This window comes from Gordionus sp. m RMFG-2023, chromosome 2 (assembly GCF_954871325.1).
Source record: "Gordionus sp. m RMFG-2023 chromosome 2, tfGorSpeb1-WG-v2, whole genome shotgun sequence".
Lineage (NCBI taxonomy): Eukaryota > Metazoa > Nematomorpha > Gordioida > Chordodea > Parachordodidae > Gordionus > Gordionus sp. m RMFG-2023.
Window position 1 is genome coordinate 15,457,043 of NC_088776.1, and position 21,982 is coordinate 15,479,024.

Consider the following 21,982-nt stretch of genomic DNA (forward strand, 5'->3'; position numbering starts at 1 on the left):
GAATTATAAAAGAAATTGTTCAGGGAGCAATTAAAAAAATTTATTTTTAGTTCAAGGGGGTATTAAGAAGTCATTAAAAAAAATTTTTACTTCAGGGGGCTATTTAAATTTTTCAGGGGACTCACCTGCGCGCTACCTCCTAGCGACGCCACTGTGGAATATTAATATCACTCATAATGACTAAATATTAATTTAGCATTAACATTAACAGTTGAAGCTTAGGTTTTATTATTTAAATTATTTTATAACCCTAATTAAATAAATTAATTATTTATCAGTGACGAAGCGTCCATAGAAACAAGGGGGGCATTGCCTACCTTGAAATTTTTCATACAAAATTCTTAAATAAACTTATTATAATCTTTATACTATGCTAAATAAACTAAACTGACTTTATTTTTACTATATTAAGAAATATTATTATTTTTACTACGTTAAAAAATTTAGTATTATATTTAATACATTAAAAAATTTACTATTATATTTACTACGTTAAAAAAATTATACAAGAGGGAAGAAAATTTAATACTGCTTATTTTTTTTAATAAATAAAAAAGAAAATTATGCCATGGTATTGTATAATTTTACCATTAAAAAATAAGCATTGAGGAAGCAAATAAAAAAATGCTTATTTTTTTTAAAATAAATAAGAGAAAGAAATTTTTTTATATTTTTTTCCTCACCTTTTTAAAATAAAAAATTTTTTCGTTTTTAAAATCCTTAATTAATGTTTAATAATTGTAATTGTATTATTGAAAATTTATTAACATTATCATTTAGCTCAAGAAATTTTGATGCGAAATAATTGAATATTGAAAAAGGAAGACCAAAACCAATTTTACAAAACTTAAAAAATTAAGCAAAACTTGCATCCATAATTTTTCTATCGATAAATAATATGAATGGCTCACTGGATGTGAATTTTATAGTTCTCTATATTGTTGGTCATGCCTATTATTCCCAAAGGAAAAATATGTTTGGAATGATAAAGGATTTTCGGTTATGAGTAATTTTTTAAAGGAAGTTAAACTTCATGAAGAATCAACCGCTCATTTACAGGATTCAATTATAAACATCTGGCCAAAATCGTATTGAAAATATGATAGATTCGATGCGTAAATATCAATTGAACAGCGTAATTCGAAAGTCAAATCAAATAGAGAAATATTGAAAATATTGATCAACTCTATATGTTTTATTGGAATTCAGGAGCTCGCATTCCGTGGTGATGAATCTTCTAATTCAGTAAATAGAGGAAATTATATTGAGTTTTATATGCTGGCGGAAGAAAATTTACTATTGAAATATCATTTAGAAAATAGTATAGTTTTATATTGGATTATCAAGCGATATTCAAAATGATTTAATAAATTCCATTTCATATGTCTTACACTAAAATTTTTTAGATGAATTAGAAGAAACGGAATTTATATCAATAATATTAGAAAAAACAACAGATATCAATAATAAATCTCAACTGGCTGTAGTTCTTCGATATGTCTTTAAATAACACATTGTATGAAACAAAATATTTATTAAATTTAAACGACACTTATTCTCAATTTTTCGACTTACACAAGCTGGAAACCGAATTAAAGGTAGTGTTTCGGGATGATGAATTTAGAAAGAAAAAGAATGTTAATGAAATATTTGAATTTTTAATATGCACCGATTTGATGAAAAGTCTTAAAGTGTTTTTTAAATTATGCAAATTCATCTTAACTTTGGCTTCAACAATAGCAAGTGCAGAACGGAGTTTTTCATCTTTAAAAAGAATCAATCAATTGCAGAAAACAGGATGAGTCAAAATTCGATTATCGAATCTATCTTTGATTTCGATTGAAAAAAATTATTAAAAAATTTAAATTCTAGCGATAACTTTTATAATGCAGTACTTGATCATTTACTCAAAAACAAAGACGAACTAATTTATAAATCTTAATGTTTTTATGGTTTAAGTTTGACTAAAATATAAAAATATTTTTGATTGCTTCCCTAGTAGTAAACTTGACGCTTCGTCACTGTCATTTATTAATTGAAAATTAACAAATTTAATAACCATGGCCATGCCTATTTCTAAAAATATTTCCAACGTTCAAGCAAGTATAAGAAATTTCTTTAAGTAAGTAGACACATAGTTGATAATCCTCTATTATATATAATTGGTTATAAAATATTAGGCAAAATGACACTTTTCAGATATATTTGACAGTTATATAATTTACTACAATTAATATTTTAATAAACTTTACAAATCAATGCTTTTGATAATAAATATAAGTAACAATTTACATTCAATTCTTTAACGATATCTATTTATTTTCAATAAAAAAAAATATTATTAAATATTAAACATCTTATTATTCGCCCCACATTGGATTTAATCCTTATTAGATATCTTTTTTTCATTCTCTTTTTTTAAGTGTTTTAATAAAGCCATTATTTTCTTCTTTGAAAACCAGTTTTGAGATAAATTTTTGATATAATTACAAACTAATCTAATTTTAAGATATAATATACCTAGCGTCTACATGGTATAAAATTTGATGGAGGCAAACCCTCCTACAAAATCTACCTGTACCCCCCTAAAAAATTCCAAAAGGAATCTTTTAATAATCTCACAACAGAATTTTATTTACTTCCTTTAGGCTGAAAAAAACAATAACATATCTAATTCCTGCAAATAATTAATAAGCAATTGCAAAGTTGTTTGGGTCATTCCATTGGGATTTATCATTAATTAGGAAATATAAATTAGGAATCTTCAATAACTTTGGATGTTTGCTAATTTATTAAATACCCCCCCCCCCCAAAAAAAAAAAATAAATTTAGAATTAATACCTACTCTTCAAAAATTAATGTACCCCTTAGACCTTGAAAATGCCAAGAGACATTTGTCTCCTACCCACCCCGGCCTAGACACTTTACCAACTAGAGATGGTGCGATAATTATATATAAAATCTTAATTGCTTATATCATATTCCTCTAGTCCTTATTATCTAGTTACTAAATGATTCAATTCTAACATGGCATCCTTACCGTGTAATTAACTATTTCTTCCAAAGATTTTTAGTGTTTTTATTTTATCAATTTTTCTTACATAAAACCAGCATTAATTGCGTGGCTATATAATTTAAGATTATTACTCATGCTGCTTAGATTGCATAATTTAGATGAGCAATAATGGTCAACTGTCTAGTCGTTTATATGTCATTAAATGGAAGATAATCTTTTTTAAATTTATATCTCATAATAATTTTCTCGATTACTTATCTAGCTTCCATAAGTCATTTAAGAGGAAGCATTAGCCACAATATACCCTTATGAATTGGATTAGTCGTTTATATTCTCTTCTTCGGAGTTATTGATTTGGTTAGTCCTAAAAAATTTCCCTTATTAATACATTCATAAAACATTGTCTAAAACGGTAACACAACGTTATATTAGTTTCATGAATCACCTTTTGTCAAAGTAGGTTGCTAAGAATTAATTATTCAGAGTTTGCAAATTTTAATTAAAAAAGTATAACATATTAATATAAACCGGCTGAAGACCGGGCAAAAAAAAGCCAGCAAAATAGAAAATATGGGGGCAAAGCCCCCATAATTTTTTTTTAGTTGAGCCCTCTGATATTGTAAAGACTAATGACGCCCCTTATCATAGCCAAAGAATAATAAGTTAGAAACTTTGAACGTTTACACGTTTCTCTTAACCTCACATGTGGAAAAAACGTCAATCAAAATATTTAGATCGGTTTACATTGTACTGTATCATTGTAATTACAAAAACAAAATGGAAACTGAACCCGCCTTGCCTATAATTGAAGATGATTTTAATGAAGATATTGATATGCATAAACCCCCAACGACTCCTATAGAATATCTAAGACGTGTCAGGTTACTAAAAATCTTAGATTATCGTCAAACATTTATTAGGCATGAGGCATCAAGTTGTTCACAAGTTATGATAGCAGACATCGATACCACACAATTTGAAAAAAATATAACCTATAATTGCCAAAATTTAATGGTATCTTTATAAATTTTTTATATACTATTTTTTTTAGAGTGAGTACAATCCTACAAATCCACAATTTATTCCTTCTAATGAAAGTCAGAATGACATTATCCAAGATTTTGGCCTAATGAAAGAAGTTTTTATAATATATTAATTTAAAACTTATTAAAAATTTAGAAAATAAGAAAACTAAAATCTAAACAAATATTTTTAAAAAAACATAAAAGACATATATTGGTATATCATTATAATACAAAATATAATGATTACACATATTTCAAAGCCTCAAAATTCAAATCAAGATTGGTATCTATTCTGTTTTGGCAAGCCTTTAAATGAAAATGACAAGTGTAATGAAGTACAGAAGCATATAACTCCTACTCCTCCCTATCTAAGCCTAATCTTATCATTTAGACATGTAATTTCTATTTATGTTAAATTATATTGTAAAAATATAGCCACTAGTTCTAAAATTGTTAGGTTATTTAAACAATTGGATAGAAGTTGATGGTTTTGATTTTAGCAAGGTATATTTATATATTGTGTAAATTATGAGAAAAATTAATTGAATTTTTTTATAAAATATTATATTCCACTAAATATTTTGTAACTATTTTAAAATAATTTAGGGATCTTGGATATATGCATTGGTGTCATTATTGGAAAAACCACTATCTAGGGATGCTTATCATGCTCTTAGATCATTAGTCAAGTTGTTAAGAAAAATAAGATCAGAACTGGTAAACATGGTGCTCTACTTAAATATATATTTGATTCCTATCTACACACAAATACAATTAACTTTATTTGTAGTTTAATATGATTGCTCCAATATTTTAGGTATAAAGAAAAATGTAGGGATATAAAAAAGTAAATAAGCATCTGTAAATCTTTAAGTGAGAGATGCAAGTAAATTATATATGTTATATTATATCTTTATGATATATCCATTTTTTTACCTTTGGGATTTGAAAGGCTTTTCCCCCAAAAATGTTTAATATCTTGGTTTAAAGTAAGAGTGTAAACAATATACATTCATTATTTACAAAAAAGTACAAATATATTTTATTTATGTCTAAAATATTTCATATGATTAGTATTTCTAAGAAAAATCTCGACCATAAATTTGGAGGATATAAATCTTGGCATTTTTACTGAGGTTTCTTGTATGAATTTAAAATTTTCATCCAAGTATTATTTTTTTTATATTATATACACAATCTCTTTGAGTTTTAAAATGAGGTCTTTTATTTAAATTAAAAGGTAAACTTTTTTTTATTTTACTTGTTAAATTCATCTGGAAACTTGATTATATTATATTGATCAAATTTAATCCAAGGTAATGCTTTAGTAGTTATGTCTCTTAATAATTAAATAAAATTTAAATCATAAAACATAGTTTTTTTTAAACATTAAACATATGCACACTTGATATTGTTTAATTTTTATAGGATAGCAAAGAAAACATCCTTTTATCTCCATTGAATGTCCTAATATGCATTATTACAATATATTTTGGACAACGTGATTTGGCAGATGATCCAACTCTATAATTTTTGGCTAAATATTAGAACAAAGTTTAGACAATTATATTTTTATTGTTCCATAATAGTTTAAAAATTATTATATTACATCATTTCAATTTGGAAATAATATATATACGCATATGGAAAAATAAAAAATATATAATATTTATTTTTTAAATGCAATTTCTATTTAATATAAATATTTTTTAAATGCAATTTCTATTTAATATAAATATTATATAAATAAATTTATTTACTAAAAGGGTGAGATTGTTATAATATAGATTTTTTGTTACAATTCTAAGTTAGGTAAGATTCATTTATTATTTCTATGATTTTGGTCACATTTTTATCATCATTTTTGATTGTATTAATTTTTTTCCAGCTATCTATATCATTGCCTTTTGGTAAATCTATCAAATTTTCTAATCTTTCTATAAGCGATTGCAAAACTGTTTTATCTTCTTGTCTCCCTAGTTTCCATGCCATATCAATGGCAATTTTGGAAATGGGAAAAATGAGTTTCAGAGCATCACAGTATTCTTTGGACTTTTCCATGTTTTTTGAAATAGCAATTGTATAAGATACCTGGATAAAAGTTTGTAGATTGTTAATGAGTAGGTCAAAGGATGGAGTTGATGCCTTGCTAGGAGTGTAGACATTAGATCTGATATGAGCTCTTAAAAGAACAGATAAAATTGCATTTAAACTTGATATCAGGGTATCCCAACATAATTGATAGCTTTTGATTGCTCTATATGCCAGGCTCAATAAAGCCATAGTATAAATTAGTTTGCTAGTATTGGGATCTAAATGTTTTTTTTTTGATTTATTGTAATAAATATTTTAGTTTTTTAAAAAAATAATGTAAACATTTAATCATTAGTTGATAATTAAATAAAGTTGGCTTAATTTAGAAATTTGTGCTGGTAAGCCTAAGTTTTTGTGTGAATTGCCCAATCCAAAGTACCTGGTCCATTAAAAAAAATTTAAGTTGCCCAATATATTTTTTTTGTATAAATTTAATGGCTTTTTTAAGGACAAACTTCAGATTGTGCCAATTTTCAGTAAATCTCTTTAAAGGGACATAACTAATGTTGTGGGTACAACAGAAAAGCCATTTACATGTTAGTAGACAGGCCACACATAACATTTCGAAAAACAGTTATAAGATGGCCATAGAAGTTACTATTAAAATAACTATGTTACATTTATAAAAATGTAACTTTAGTCTAAGATTCCTGTAAATTTTTAATTTTAAATATGGGCTAGAAATTGGCCTGAAAATTTCTTTTGAAGACATGGCAAGGCCTGATCAAAAACCAAGGCCCATGTAACTTTCATATTCTGATTATATTTTTAAATGCATTGTGACTTTATATATTCAGTCCTCAACTATCAAAATTATTATGGTCTTTTGCAGGTTTGAAAAAAGGAATTTTTTTAATATTAGGCATAGGTGTAATATTTAACACAGAATATTTATATGGCCCTCAGGTAAAATCTAATTTAAATATATTTTTATTCAAAAAAATACTATTCACTCTTAGTCTTAATGGGTTGGCCTTGGTTGGGGTGAGCTGGGTTAAAATAGACTAAATGGTTTTTAGAGATTTACCTATCTCCAGGCTTGGGAAAAAATTTTGAAAATTACTATCGGTTGGCCAGGTTTGAGAAATTTTTTTTATAAAATTATTATGGGTTGGGCTGGGCTTGAAAAATATTTTTATAAATTATATTGGGCTGGGCTTGGGGAAAAATTTTCAAAATTATTATGAGCCTGGACGCTTGAGAATTTTTTTATTATTAATTATAGGTCAGACATTGGCCCAAAACAAATGTTTTTGCAGGCCTGGGCTTGACCTGATCAAAAAACCAAGGCCCATGAAAATCTGAATTTTGATTGTATTTTTAAATTCATTATGATTATTTAAATATTTTTTTCAGTTCTCAACTACCAAAAATATTATGATCTTTCATTGGGCTTGGAAGAATTTTTCATAATTAATATGGCTTTGGACTTTGCCTGAGAATTTTTTTAATATTAAATATTAGGTATAAGTAATCAGTAACATTTAACAAATAATATTGGTATTATCAAGTAAATGCTTTAAATTTATTATTACTAAAACCATAGCACTTAGTTTTAATGGATTGAAACTGGCCTGAAGGAGGGAGGTGGTAAAAAGAATAAAAATTGGATATTATTTTCAAATAACAGGTAACATCTAGCATAAAAGAAAGAAGAAAATTTTTATTCCGTCATTTTTGACGGGCTATCTACTAGTATTATAAATGACATATCATACTGGCAGTGCCAGCTACCTAAGTTAGTGTGGAAAGATGTTTTTCAACAATTAAATTTATATTATCTCCTTATAGATGTAATTTGAGCAAGATGAATTTTGAAAATATATTAATTGTGCGGCTTAATAAAAAAAATTTTAAGTAATTGTTCATATTAAAATTAATCAATGATATTTATTTGTTACTAGTTGATAACCCATCAAGAATGACGGGAATAAAAAAATCATGAACTATTACACGAAAATTTTTTTTGTATCTTAATTAACCTTCAAATTTATTGGAATTAAAATGCTCAAATAACTACCCCAAGTAATTATTAAAATATCAACTAAAAAAATAAAGATATATTTTATTTAACCAATCAAAAAATAAATATATATAATAGTGGAAAAATTTATGATTTCCATCAATCTTACCCTCTCAAGTATAAGATTTATCTTTAGAAATAAACTAAATATTTTAATTATAATATTTCACACATTATTATTTAAAGTCAAATGGACTCTATATACCTATTTATTTCATGGAATTAAAATACTCAAATACCTAAACTATGTAACTATGCCACAATATGCCAATCAAATTCACTACTCCTTAGTACATATTACATTTTAAATTTAACAAATAAATTTAAATTATATTTAGCCAATTGAACATTAAAAGTTATAACAAAACTTTTCTCTCACCATTAATATGTGATATCTGGAATACCAATTTAGCACCAAGTAAAATCCAACCTTTTAAATTAAAACGTCGTCAATTTCCTATTCTCCCATCTTTTGTTATTACTATTAATAATAGTCAGTGTCAAACCTTCGATCATGTAGACATCTCAATTATTTAAAAAAATAATTAATCAATTCTCAAATTAATTATGGTCAGAGAAAAAAAAAATAATCAAATTTTTAAAAATGACAAATTAGTTTTTAAAAAAGTTTATTATTTACTCCGTTCATATAAAAATATGTACATGAGATATTGTGAGAAGAACATAAATAAATATAAATTATGTTTTAAATTAAAGAAATAATTTTATCTTCTTAAAAATTTAAAAATGGTTAATTGATATTTTAATAAATACTTACGTTAATTATTTGAGCATATTTTGTAGGTACAATCATAACTTTAGTATTTTTTGAGAGGTACATTTGCTTAACCCGACATTAAGTTTTCCATGGTATAAAACAAGTAATATAAACCTACATGATCGAAGGGTTGACACTGAATTAGAAAACAGGTAATATAAACCTACATGATCGAAGAATTGACACTGATTTAGGAAATTGACGACGTTTTAATATAAAAGGTAGTTGGATTTCACTTGTTACTAAAGAATTTGAACAAATTGTTGGTTTGTATAAATGTTTATATTTTCCATGATAATCTATATATATAATATTAAATTTTATTTATATAATAATTTTACTTGACAGGGTAAGAAATAATTTTATCTTCTTAAAAATATAAAAAAGGTTGTGATCTTCTTAAAAATCGTTAATTAAAAAAAGATAGTTAATTAAATAAAAATGGTTGATTATTAATTAATAAAACAAAGAAAATAAATTTAATTTAAACCAATAAAATAGAAAGAAAATAAATTTAAACCAATGAAATAAGACCTTAATAAACCAATAAAAATAAAGATTAATAAGCCAATAAAAATAAAAAATAACAGCAAAATAATAACGTATATAAGAAAGATAATATTACAAAATTTAATATAGAAGGTGGCTGAGCGGGAAGAACACTTGCCTTTAAAACGTTGTCATGGGTTCGAATCCCGTTATATACAAAAAATTTTCTTAAAATTTAACATTAGAGAGATATAGTCTCCATCGATTTATTTAACATTAAGAAGATAGGAAAGGTGATAGGAAAAATAAAAATTAACATTAAGAAGATAGGAAAGTTGATGAGAAAAATAAAAATTAACATTAAGAAGATAGGAAAGTTGATGAGAAATATTTTATGTAATAAATAAAAACATTCTTCCCTATACATAATTCGAATGTTAATACAAAAGTGTTTAAACCGGCTTTTAGAGGTTCGAACAGAATCTATATTTTTATTTTTTAGGAACCGAACCTGAACCGTTATTTTTATCCGAACCTGAACAGTTATTTTTATCCGAACCTGAACCGTAATTTTTATCCGAACCTGAACCGTTATTTTTATCCGAACCTGAACAGAACCGATATTCGTTTCGGTTTGGATCCCTGGGTATTATATTGTAGTATTAAATTATCTATGTGATACATTTTGTTAACCATATTTGAATGAGAAAAAACATAAAGAAATTGACACTGTAAGGATCGAAAGAGGATAATAAATTTATTATCATATGAGTAACATATTGGTAAGAACAAATTTTAATGAAGATAAAATAAGAAATATTATATTAAAAAAAATTAGGGAAATAAAGGATATTAACAATATTCTAATAGTTAGAAAAGTTACTTATTAAATTAATATTTATAAAAAAATCGCTTAATTATCGGCATTTTAAGAATGGAGCGATTTGAATGTCGATTTAAAAAAAACGATTCATTATGCAAGCCTCGAGATTTGACAGTCCAAACCTTTCTGCCATCTATGATCAAAATCTCCAGGCTTACATATTATTTTGAAGGGGCCATTCTCAAAATACGACCGAAATCGGGCTTAACAAAATTATTATATTTAAATGATTCTTATTTTTTAAAATGATGAATACTAAGAATTCATATAAAAGGAAACCTAAAATTTTAAATAAAATATATCCTAATCAGCTGTTAAAAATATATTTTTTCGGACCGGGTCAAGCAAACAATTTAATAGGTCGGCATAGTGGATATAAAAATTCTCTCGGAGAGCCGGACCTACAAAAACAGGCCGCATGCAGGGCTCTATAATTCATAAACACATTCAATTATATATTTTTAAAATTATTTTAAAAAAGTTTTTGTGCTAAAAAAATCTATGAAATTCTATTTGTAATTTCTTATTCATCTATATTACAAGTTTTAAAATGTTTCCTCCCGATTTTAAATTTAATATTTTTTATTTACAAACCTTGTATTAATCTTTGTATATTCAAAACGTTTTTGAGTACTATTAGAGCGTTATTATAATCCGAGGTCACGATGAGTCGTAATGCCAATTCTTTTTCCGGCCCCATAAAAAAATGGATAAAACCAGGGGAATTAAATATTTCGGTCACTTTTGTTAATTGATGCAAGTATGTTTCAAAAGCACGACTTCTATGGTAAATTGTCTACAATATTAGAGATTTTAGTGAATTAAAAATTGTGTTGTTAAACGGTTGGCTTTTAAAACTAACTAAATATTTTAGCCAAAAATATTAGGCATGCCTGGAGATTTTGTTCATTGATGGCAGAAAAGTTTGGAAATCTATTAACAAAATGATATAATTTATTAGTTTCACAGTTTTATAATTGATTTTACAGTTTTAAATCAATTTGTTCAGTTTTTAATTCATGTTTTTAAGGTTTCAAATCAAATTATTTTCCAGTTTTTGTTAAATTTTACCGAATGTTGGATGGTTTTGGTGTTTAATAAAATATTTCTCCTCGTCTAAAATAAACACTCTCATATCTTTGTTGTGAAGGGGCTAAGCTAACCGCTAACGAGGTCCATGAGTTTGGTATCAGGCCTTAGCCTGAACCGCGTAATTCGATAAAAGCTAATAGAAACTTATTAGTTGCTGCGCTGCTCAGCAACTTAATCTGTTAGATTTCGCGTAGTTCGGTAAAAACTAACAGAAATTTATTGACTGCGCGAATTATATGTTAGATTTTACCAAATATAGTGGGATTGGTGTCTAATTAAATTAGTAAAACTGCAGATTTAATAAAAAAGCTGTGGAAATATTTATAAAACTGGGAATTTAAAAAACTGAAAATAATTTTAAAAAATTATAATTTAAAAACTGTGTATATAATTATTTTTATAAAAGTGTAAAAAATTTAAAAACTGTAAAATCATTAAAAAAATTGTGCATTTTAATTTAAAAAACTGTGCATATAATTTGTTTGCTTAACAAAATCTGGAGGCGCGCCTAATATATTGGCATCTTAATTTAAAATCGGCTAAATCCAGCCATTTCACAACATTAATTAAAAATATAAAAAATATATTGAGAACTTACATCATATTGAAAATTCCCCAGTAAAAATCTTTGCGGTAAAAATATTTCATTTATAGTTATAAAATTGGATTTTTTTAATGAAGCATGTAAAAAGCAAAAATCGGTGTATCTCCTCTCAATACTCCCCTTTATTTCTGGAAAATTTGGTCTATTTAGTATAATTGTATACACCTATTAATTTATATAAAATATAACATTAAGAATAAGTCGTACCAATATTCATATCGATTATAAGATTGGTGCCAACATTCAATTTATAATAAAGAGGAGGGGAGGGGCGTACCTTCTTTTACTATTTTTATACACATTTTATTTAGAGTTTATATTTGAACTAACCTAACCCTTTTTCATAGCTCCTAAAAAGAACGAAAGCGCAATAGAATAGAAGTAGACACCCATATATTGTACTAGGGTTTCATAGAATACTTTTTAACACTAGGATTCTTTTTGCAAGATATTATTCAAATAAATAAAATAAAATATCCTACATAGATATAGGATAATATAATTAATTTAAGTCGGAAGTTTTATAGCAGTATTTAGAAAAAAAGGAGAGAAATTTCTTAATTTTGCAAAAAGAGAGCTGGTGCTTAATCAGTGGAAAATGCGATTGTTAAGAGGATTGATTCAGCATATATTTCCTTATATATTTATGTATTCTAATAATTCCATAACTTTTTAAAAATAAATATATCATATGCTTTGTGTGCATTATAATAATTCCATAACTTTTTAAAAATAAAGATATCATATTCTTGTGTGCATTATAATTTATAATATTTCAAAAAAGACAAGTGCCTATCTATAGCCCAACATAATGGGAACACATCTAGTTTATTTTTAAAAATAAAATAATAATTCAGGGAATTATATTTGACCAAATTTTAGCATTTTCATAAAAAAATTAAGGATATTAATTTTTATATAAAATTGAGATAAAAAATGAAACATGAGGATTTTAAAACACTACATTTATTGAGCCACTAAATACATGATATTTCTCTATGCACTTCTGTTACTTGATTTGGACATCTCTCAATTCCACTCTTTTTGTTTGAGTATACACAATTCCTTTGTATTGGCAGGAAAGAAGTGATATCAATTAAATGTGTATCAGGGTTTGGGCAAATTTTCAGAAAATTGTATTCAGATACAGATACTTTATAAATTTTGTACTTAAGATACATGATACTTTTTTAAAAAAACATTAAATAGTTAAAATCAAAATGTAACAAGTTTTATTTTTTTTAATTATAATATAAATTTATAAAAAATATGAAAATAAATTGTTAAAAATATTGTTATATAATGCGATATAAAGATATTTTTTTAAAAATTGTATATTATATAATAATGAAAACAATATCAGAACAAAAAATTAATTAGTAAATATCTATAAATCAAAATCATAAATCAGATTATTTTTTAATATTATGAATTTTTCAAATAATATGTTGTATATCTTTGACGATTTGGTCTATTGACCATATTAGAAAAGTTGAATAATCGTTCAACGAGGGCAGAGGATGGTATAATTTAGGACCTCTCTAATTCAATACCATTTATCACATTATTAGAATTGGATGTGGTACTTTTAAAATAATCATCATCTTCATCAATTGAAGATTTTGTTGAAAAAATAATTAAAGCTTCATGTATTAATAAATCCTGATGATTAATTTTTTTCTTTTTCACCATCAATCCAACGATTTTTAAAGTAAGTATGATAAATAGTCACCAAAGATGTGCCTTCAAGGTTATTATCAAATTCATATATATTTTAAATCTTTTATTATAGAATTTTCTACTGCAATAGCTAATGGTTTGTAAAAATGCAGTTTGAATTAAATTTGTGATTTTTTATAACATTAAATATTGTAGCTGATTCTCCATAATAGCAGTTGATTTCGCTTTGTATTATGTCAATCACTATAGCCAATGGAGACATTATGTGGGAATATTCTGTTAAATATTGCATTTCTTAGTTTTGGAAATTCTAATTTTTCATATAATTTTGAAAGTTCGCTTTTAAATTTTAATAAAGTAAGGTGATCAAACATGGTATTCCATCTAGTAAAGCATGGTGTAACTAATTATTTTATAAAACTGCTTTGTCAAACTCTGCAATATTTGTGACATTCCTTCTGCAGTAATTTTATTATTTGTATTGGTGTGTTCATGTTGGGTGGGTTACTTGAAAAAATTTCCCATTTAAAATACTTAATTTAAATTTATAATTATATTCTTCTATAGGAGAATCATCTGACAAAGATATTATTATATCTTCTTCTTCAATCATTATTTTAAAATAGATGGATATAAAACGATTCAAATAAAATATGGTGTTGTTTGCAAATTGCTATATGACAACCAACATCATATACCATACATTACCTTCCTTAAAATATCTAAATTTTGATTAAATTTTTTATTTAAATTTCAAAATAATATCATTTTAAATTTTAATACTATTTAAATTAACCAATACAATTTTTTTAAAAAGTATCTATATCTTTTTAAATACAAAGTTGATTAAGATACAAATACTTTAAAATAGTTTATATCTTAGATACAAACATCTGTGATACTGCCCAACCCTGATGTGTATTGCCTTCTTAACCTAATCATAGTTATTGCTTAATGCACAAAAAAGAATAGATAAACGTTTTCATAAAAAGTATCTTGTATCTAAGATACTCTTATTTAGCAAGGCAAGTTTTTAAAATTAAAGATATAATTTTTATAAAAAAATCTACCAATGGCCTGCAAAACTTTTTGTAAGAAATCCTGATTCATTAGTAAAGTCAATATACTAATAAAACTCATATATTGCATATTTTTCTAGTTGTATATTAATATTTGCAGAAAAATAACATTTAGTAAATTTTTTTTTTACCTGACATTTGGACCAACTCAAACTTAGTTTCCTTTTTAAGGGCCAACAATAATTTATTAATGAGAATTTTAAATTAAAAAACATGTAGTACAAAAAAAAATTTAAAATCTAGTTAATATATTTTGGCATGATTTATTTTATATTAAAAAACAACAATGGATATATTGGATCATTTAAATATGCACTATTTAATTCATATTAGAATAGGCTGACATAAGATTAAGGATATAATTATGTAGAATTAGTTATATTAAAATAAAAACAATTACCACAAATTTTTCCTTGTTTTGTTTGATAATTTTTGCATAATCAATATTAAAAGATATTTTTTGATGATCTAATGATATATGGTCAAGAGATTCAAAAGAATTGGCTTGGCTTACATTAAATTCTAATTAATAAATAAATTTTATTGGAGAATAATACATCATAATTTATAAATATTTCAAAATTCAATATTACTTTCAATTATAAATTGATCATGATGATTAATTTCGTGAAAACACAAATTTCCCCTTATATCTTGATTAATTCCTAAATTTTTAAAATCAGAGTTATCTTCAAGGTTAGAGGTGTCCAAGGAATCATTTAGTGTTATCATAATTTTAAAGAAAAGTTTATTAAGAAACTGAACAAAATTTACAAATTTGCGAAATAATTAATTTTTACTAATAATAAAAATATATTGACACTTATTCATCATGTCACCACCAATAAATACTTAAGTATTCATTTGCTTACAATTGCATTACTTTTGATTAGTAACATTTTATTTTTCCATTCCATTCAATATTACCATGGTCAATAAAAAACTCTTCTCGTTGTCTGTAAAAACGATCAAGCTATTGAACCTTCTAATGATCAAAACTTGTCAAACTTTTGTGGAATGTCATGTTATATTTTAATAAAATGTATAGTCCTATAATGTCATTTCTATTTATCCTATGGATCTCCAAAGCATGTGCAGGCATTTTAACTTCCAACCAAACACATTGGCGTAAGCAGCGGGGGGGGGGGTCAGGGGGACAAATCCCTTCCCCCCCCCAAAGCCAAAAAATGCAGATGCCGGATAAATTTTTCAAAAATATTATTGTTTATATTATATTGTATTTTATAATATTAATCCATTCTCTTTCGTTTTAAATATATTTAATTACATTTATTTATCACATTCATTTACTAAGTTATTTTATCAATTAATTTAGATTTCAAGTATTTCTTGGCATAATATTTGTCTATTTTCTAGTCAAATAATAATTATGGACCTAAGAAATTTTTTAAACATACTGATGATGATAAAAATCCTAGTCATCTTACAAAAAAGCAAAAAGTACAAATAATTTTATAACATTTCATAATTAGCCTAGAAGTAAAACATAAGCTTCTTAAAAAGGTAATAAAGATACCTAAGATTAATATTTTATTTAATAATAGATTTATATTCTACCCCTCATTTCACACAAACTTTATGTGCTAATTGAAAGTTAAAATTTCAAAACAGCTATTTTACTAGATGTTTTAAGTAAAAGGTTAAGCAAATTTGTTTTTGTAATATAAATTTTAATTTTATTAACTAATTTCTTTTTTTCTATCACAATCTATTTATACAAAAATATCAAACAAAATTAATTGAATATATTAAACAATCAATTTAAATAATATAAGATATTCAAATGATATAACGTTAATATATTTTAAAAATAAATAAATATTCAAATGAGCTAATCAACATTCCCCCTCTTCTACAAAGAACAAAGCTTCTTCTCAGCAGTCATCGAGAGCTTGTTGTCCTAGAAGTTTTTCCCGTTTCGATTTTACTTGGTTTTATCTTGGTTAGCGCATAAGTCTCAAATGTTCTCGTAGGCTTGATTCTATCACGTAGGTTTGATAAAATCGTTTATTAGAGTTGCGTGAGTTTGTACGTTTTTTGTAGGCTTGAATCAATCGCGTAGGTTTGATAAAATCGTTGAACGTTATCGTTGGCTTGATATCCTTATCGTATGTTGTTCACATTTCTCAAAATTGTTATTATCATATTTCATAATTAATCCAGTCGAATATTGGAATTTGGAATAAATCGGAATATGTAATTTGGAATAGTTGATCAAATCACATATATATGAATAATATGCACGAATAAAATTTTGAATTTCGGAACAATAAAATATGTAATAAGGAATGATAATTTATGGAATAAGGAATAAAATTTTAATCCAGAATAAGGAATGATAAATCATAATGATTATTATATTATTTTTTAGGTGTTAAGTTAATCATAGCGTTTTATACCTTTAGCGTTTAATGCGTTTTATATTTTTAGCGTTTTATATTTTTTGCGTTTTACATTTTTTAGCGTTTCATATTTTATAAGCGTTTAATTTTATAAATTTTAAGCACGTAATCTTTTAAGTAATCAGGTTTATTTTTACTTCTTATTGGTCTAGTAATTGGTATCTTAATCTCATTCTTCGTGTCCACACTTCCCCCCTTAGAGGAATTCTTAGGGTCAATTTCATAATATTTTAAACTGTAGTAACATTCTCTTTCCCTTAACTGATCAAGATGCCTTCTTACTATCCCTTTATCAGTATAAACTTGGAACATGGTGTTACTCTCTTTAAGCTTGATGCTGCCTTTGCACCACGTATCATCACCCTGTTTCTTATACCAAACATAGTCTCCTATATTAAAAGTTCGATTTCGTGGTAACGATTTGTTGACTTCATCAACTTTATCCTCCAAAGGTTTTAATAAATCCCACTTTATTCTAATGTCGCGGTTAAACATTCTCTTGGACTGTGTAATTCCCGTAGTGTCATTCGGCGTGTTTCTATAGTTGAACAAAAATCTGTCCAGTGCAGTTTCTAAGTCAATCTTTATATTTCTTTTCATGTGAGCTTTAAATGTTCTCACCATGCGTTCGGCTTGTCCATTAGATTGCTGATGGTAGGCCGACGTTAGCACATGTTTTATACCATAATTGCTGTAAAATTTTTCAAAATCTTTGCTAGTAAAATTGGTACCATTATTTGTAACAATGGTCAGGTATACCAAATAGTGAAATAATTTTATGAATTTCTTTTAACGTGAATTCAGTCGTAATATTCTTTACCGGAACTATAACCGGAAATTTACTGTAAGCATCAACAATTATCAACCAATTCTTTGTAAAAAATGGACCCGCATTGTCTACGTGAATCCTTTCAAAAGGTTTCGTCGCCAATACCCATGGATTTTGTATTTTCTTTGGATTGTCGTGAAAAATATTACAATCATCGCAACTTCTAACTTCCAAATCAATGTCGTTGACCATACCAGACCACCACATACGATCTTTGGCTAAGGATTTAATTTTACCTGCTCCCAAATGACCTTCGTGTAACGCCTTCAGTATGTTCTTTCTCAGACTTGATGGAATTATTATTTTGTCGCTTTTGTACAAACAATCTTTAATGATACTTAGTTCGTATTCAATATTTTCATAAATTTTATTTTGGATAGGCACATTATTTCTTATATCGTTAATAACTTGAGATAATTCAAAATCTTTGGACGTTTCATCACGTATTCGGTCAAAACTAATAGGTATATCGCCAAAGTCATTTATAATCGCGATATCACAATAACGTCATCATCAATTACTTGTGGTAGTCTTGAGAGGCAATCGGGAACAACATTGTTTACCAGCTTTATATCTGATGTTAAAGTCGTAACCCCCCAAAATTATACTCCACTTCTGTAACCTTAATTACATGGTGCTATTATCTTTGAGCCCTTTGGTGAAAATATGGATTAGCGGCTTGTGATCCGTTACAATAGTGAACTTAGTCCCTATCAAGTATTCTTGAAATCTCTTGATAGCAAACATAATGGCCAGAGCTTCACGCTCAATGTTGGTATAATTTATCTCGGACTTTGCTAACGTTCTCGAGGCAAAAGCTATTGGCTTTTCTTTGCCATCTTTTTCGGTGTGAAACAAAACAGCTCCTAAACCTATTTTAGATGCATCAGTCGCAATTCCGATGGGTAATTCAGGATTAAAGTACGTTAAAGCTGGAGGAAGACTAATCAATGTCTTTAGATCATCAAAACTTTTGGAGTGTTCCAAATTCCATTCCCATTTTTTTTTGTTGACAATCTTGTATAAAGGATCATTTCAGCGAAGTTGTTCAAAAATTTTCTGTAGAAACCGGCCATACCTAGAAACGTTGACAATTCCGCGGCTGATTTTGGTTCCGGCATTTTAACGATCGCCTCGATCTTGTCATGGTTGGCGTGGATCCCATTGGCGTCGATGTCGTGTCCTAAGAACCTTAGACTTTTTTTGAAAAATAAGCTTTTTGCAAAATTAGGCACTAAGCCATGAGATAGTATTCTTTCAAAAACCTTCTTTATGTTGTTGAAATGAACTTCGTCACTACTTCCCGTTATTAGTAGATCATCAATATAAAATACGACATCTTTCATGTCACTGAAAATTTTATCCATAATTTGTTGAAAAATCGCAGATGAAGTCTTTAACCCAAAAGGAAGTCTGGTAAACCGGTAGTACCCCCTGTGTGTAGATATAGTTAATATGTCTCTGCAGGTTTCGTCGATGGGAATTTGTAGGAACGCATCCTTGAAATCTATCTTGGTGAACTTCTTCCCTTCCTTGAGCTTAGCGATAAGATCATTTATTCTTGGAAGTGGGTATCTGAAGTCCTCAAGGGCTGGGTTGACAGTGTTTTTGAAGTCGGCGCAAACCCTAACGCTCCCATTATCCTTGTAGACAGCGGTTATCGGACTTGCCCATCGGACATCTGTTACCGGCTCAATGACTCCATCTCCTATCCATCTCGTAAGTTCTCTAGTAACAGCGTCTATCTTTGAATAAGGTAACCGTCTAGGTGGTATGATTTTCGGTTTGGCGTCATTACGTAGATATATCTTGACATTCCCTTTGTTGATCGGTTTTTTAGTCAGTTTAGATTCGCAATCTTTTATTAATTTCTTTATTTCATCTTCATAGTTGGTATCAATGTTTGCTATAAATTTGTTCAAAATATTACTAAAGGCATTAATCCACATACGTCCCAACGCATTTTTATTAGATTTAACGACCACGGCTTGCAAGTGTTTGGTGATACCTTCGTAGGTTACTTTAACTTGAGTGACGCCAATAATTTTAATTAAGTTTCCATCATAAGCTGTGAGTTGTAGAGTGGACTTTTTAAGATCTTTAATACCTATTTGTTTAGCCATATCATGAGGTATAATTGTGAATTTAGATCCAGTATCGACTTGCATTGTAACGGTAACATCGTTTATTTTTAAGGAAGTCATAAATGCATTGTCATTGAGTTTATGCTCGGTTAAATTGGTGATATTAAAATCACTATCATTATTATTTTGTGTAACATCATTTTTATTTTCCACAATCTCTTCAATATTCATATTGCAATTGTTGCTATTACTTTGGGCTCTGATCATGATATTGTATTTGTTTTCTTAGATTATAGTTTTTCCATGTATTGTTTCCACCATCTCTATTATTGTTATGCCAGGCATTATTTCTATCATAATTGTTTGAATTGCTATTATCGTGCCACTTGAAGTTTCTTCCGTTATAGTTTGAATTGTTGTTGTTTTGCCAGGCATTGTTTCTATCATAATTGTTTGCATTATTGTTATTGTGCCACATGGAGTTTCTTCCGTAATAGTTTGAATTGTTGTTGTTTTGCCAAGTACCTCTACCATAATTGTTTGAATTGTTATTGTAATCTTGCCGAGTGTTGTTCCTACCGTAATTGTTTGAATTATAGTTAAAATCTTGCCGAGCGTTGTTCCTACCAAAAATGTTTGAATTATAGTTAAAATTTTGCCGAGCGTTGTTCCTACCAAAATTGTTTGAATTGTAGTTGTTTGAAGATTGATTATTACTAAAATTTCTAGAGTGACCCTCGTTATTTCGGAAATTACTGTTTTGGTAGTTTCTGCTATTTATATCACTTGGCCTAAAATTATTAAGATTCCCCTTACTATTGAAAGTTTTAGAATCATTTTTTATAAAATTTTCGTTTTTATCTATATAATTTGTATCGCTAATCTCCGGCTTAATATTGCTGCCATCTAACTCAACTCCTAATTTCATCATCTTATCTAAGCCTTCGTGCTTATGTTTATTTAACTTCCTTCTGATATTATCATTTAAAGAACAAATTAATTTCTCAATCATTCTCGTATCGTTATCAAAATCGCATTTTTTATGAAGTTTTGAAATCCTAAAATAAATAGTATGGAAGGACTCATCGGCACCCTGTACCGCTAAGTTAAAGTTTTTTATATTAACATTCATGTCCTCACTTGGAATTATTAGTTTTAATTTACCAAAAACAATATTAAAGTCTTTTAACTGTGCTTTAGAACATATCGACGTAACTTGGTCTACAATCTCAATTGGTAAGCTACATAGTAGTGCCCTAACTTTAGATGAGTCTGACTCGATATGTCCCTCAAAATATGTTTCAATTAAGTTAAGATAAGTCTCAGATAATTTTCCTGATAACTTGGGAAATTCGGGAACATATTGAGTGTGTGTAAGAGTTAATTTTTCGTCCATGATAAAATTTTATTTAAATAAAGTAAACTTTCAATTTTTAAAATCGTAAAAGCAAAACATTGTAGTCCATTAAAATCAAATTTAAGTTGTCTAAAAAATTTTAATTTTAATCAAGAGAATGTGGTCCACTAAGTTTCAATATAGTTTATCTATAAAAATTCTAATTCAAATTCGTAAAGAGGATTTAGTCCACTAAGTTTCAATATAATTTATCTGTGAAAAATTTAATTCTAATTTATAAAGAGGATTTAGTCCACTAAGTTTTAATTTGAATTATCTATAAATATCAAGACTTGACTCGTCACAAAGAATTTCATACCTTTAAGTTATGAAGGAAAATTAAAATTTTTATTAATATTCTATAGACTGTCTGTTAAGCATCGCGTAAATTTTTATTTAATAACGTAACATAGGGAAAATTTTCTATACCCTATAAATGTAGTATGTCAAATATATAAAGCGTATAATGTTTGCAAAGATATTTAAG

The 21,982-nt window shown here is 26.9% G+C and overlaps 3 protein-coding genes across 7 annotated transcripts; 1 reads left to right on the plus strand and 2 right to left on the minus strand.

The window, feature by feature from the left end:
- The first annotated feature begins 3,742 nt into the window (after positions 1-3,742).
- On the plus strand, positions 3,743-5,677 carry LOC135923755 (gem-associated protein 2-like). Of its 5 annotated transcripts, XR_010571271.1 has the most exons (10): positions 3,743-3,897; positions 3,937-4,030; positions 4,068-4,154; positions 4,196-4,255; positions 4,302-4,436; positions 4,477-4,545; positions 4,648-4,927; positions 4,994-5,070; positions 5,116-5,209; positions 5,470-5,589. XR_010571271.1 is itself a non-coding variant. In XM_065458678.1 (8 exons), exons 1-8 carry the CDS (start codon positions 3,794-3,796, stop codon positions 5,569-5,571), a joined length of 762 nt encoding a protein of 253 aa, XP_065314750.1. In that variant the 5' UTR covers positions 3,743-3,793; the 3' UTR covers positions 5,572-5,677. The 5 variants fall into 5 exon arrangements, 4 of the variants coding, with proteins under 4 accessions (XP_065314750.1, XP_065314752.1, XP_065314753.1 ...); XM_065458678.1 differs by lacking the exons at positions 4,994-5,070; positions 5,116-5,209 and having other exon boundaries at positions 4,648-4,758; positions 5,470-5,677; XM_065458680.1 differs by lacking the exons at positions 4,994-5,070; positions 5,116-5,209; positions 5,470-5,589 and having other exon boundaries at positions 4,648-4,758; positions 4,867-4,899.
- A 137-nt stretch (positions 5,678-5,814) lies between these two features.
- Positions 5,815-15,550, minus strand: LOC135924651 (sorting nexin-21-like). The gene is made up of 5 exons (XM_065459742.1): positions 15,357-15,550; positions 15,164-15,285; positions 11,999-12,169; positions 10,903-11,104; positions 5,815-6,353 (listed from the first exon to the last, which is right to left on the minus strand). Exons 1-5 carry the CDS (start codon positions 15,493-15,495, stop codon positions 5,845-5,847), a joined length of 1,143 nt encoding a protein of 380 aa, XP_065315814.1. The 5' UTR covers positions 15,496-15,550; the 3' UTR covers positions 5,815-5,844.
- Positions 15,551-20,346: 4,796 nt separating this feature from the next.
- Positions 20,347-21,495, minus strand: LOC135924109 (probable serine/threonine-protein kinase clkA). The gene has a single exon (XM_065459155.1). It carries the CDS (start codon positions 21,493-21,495, stop codon positions 20,347-20,349), a length of 1,149 nt encoding a protein of 382 aa, XP_065315227.1.
- Positions 21,496-21,982: the final 487 nt, after the last annotated feature.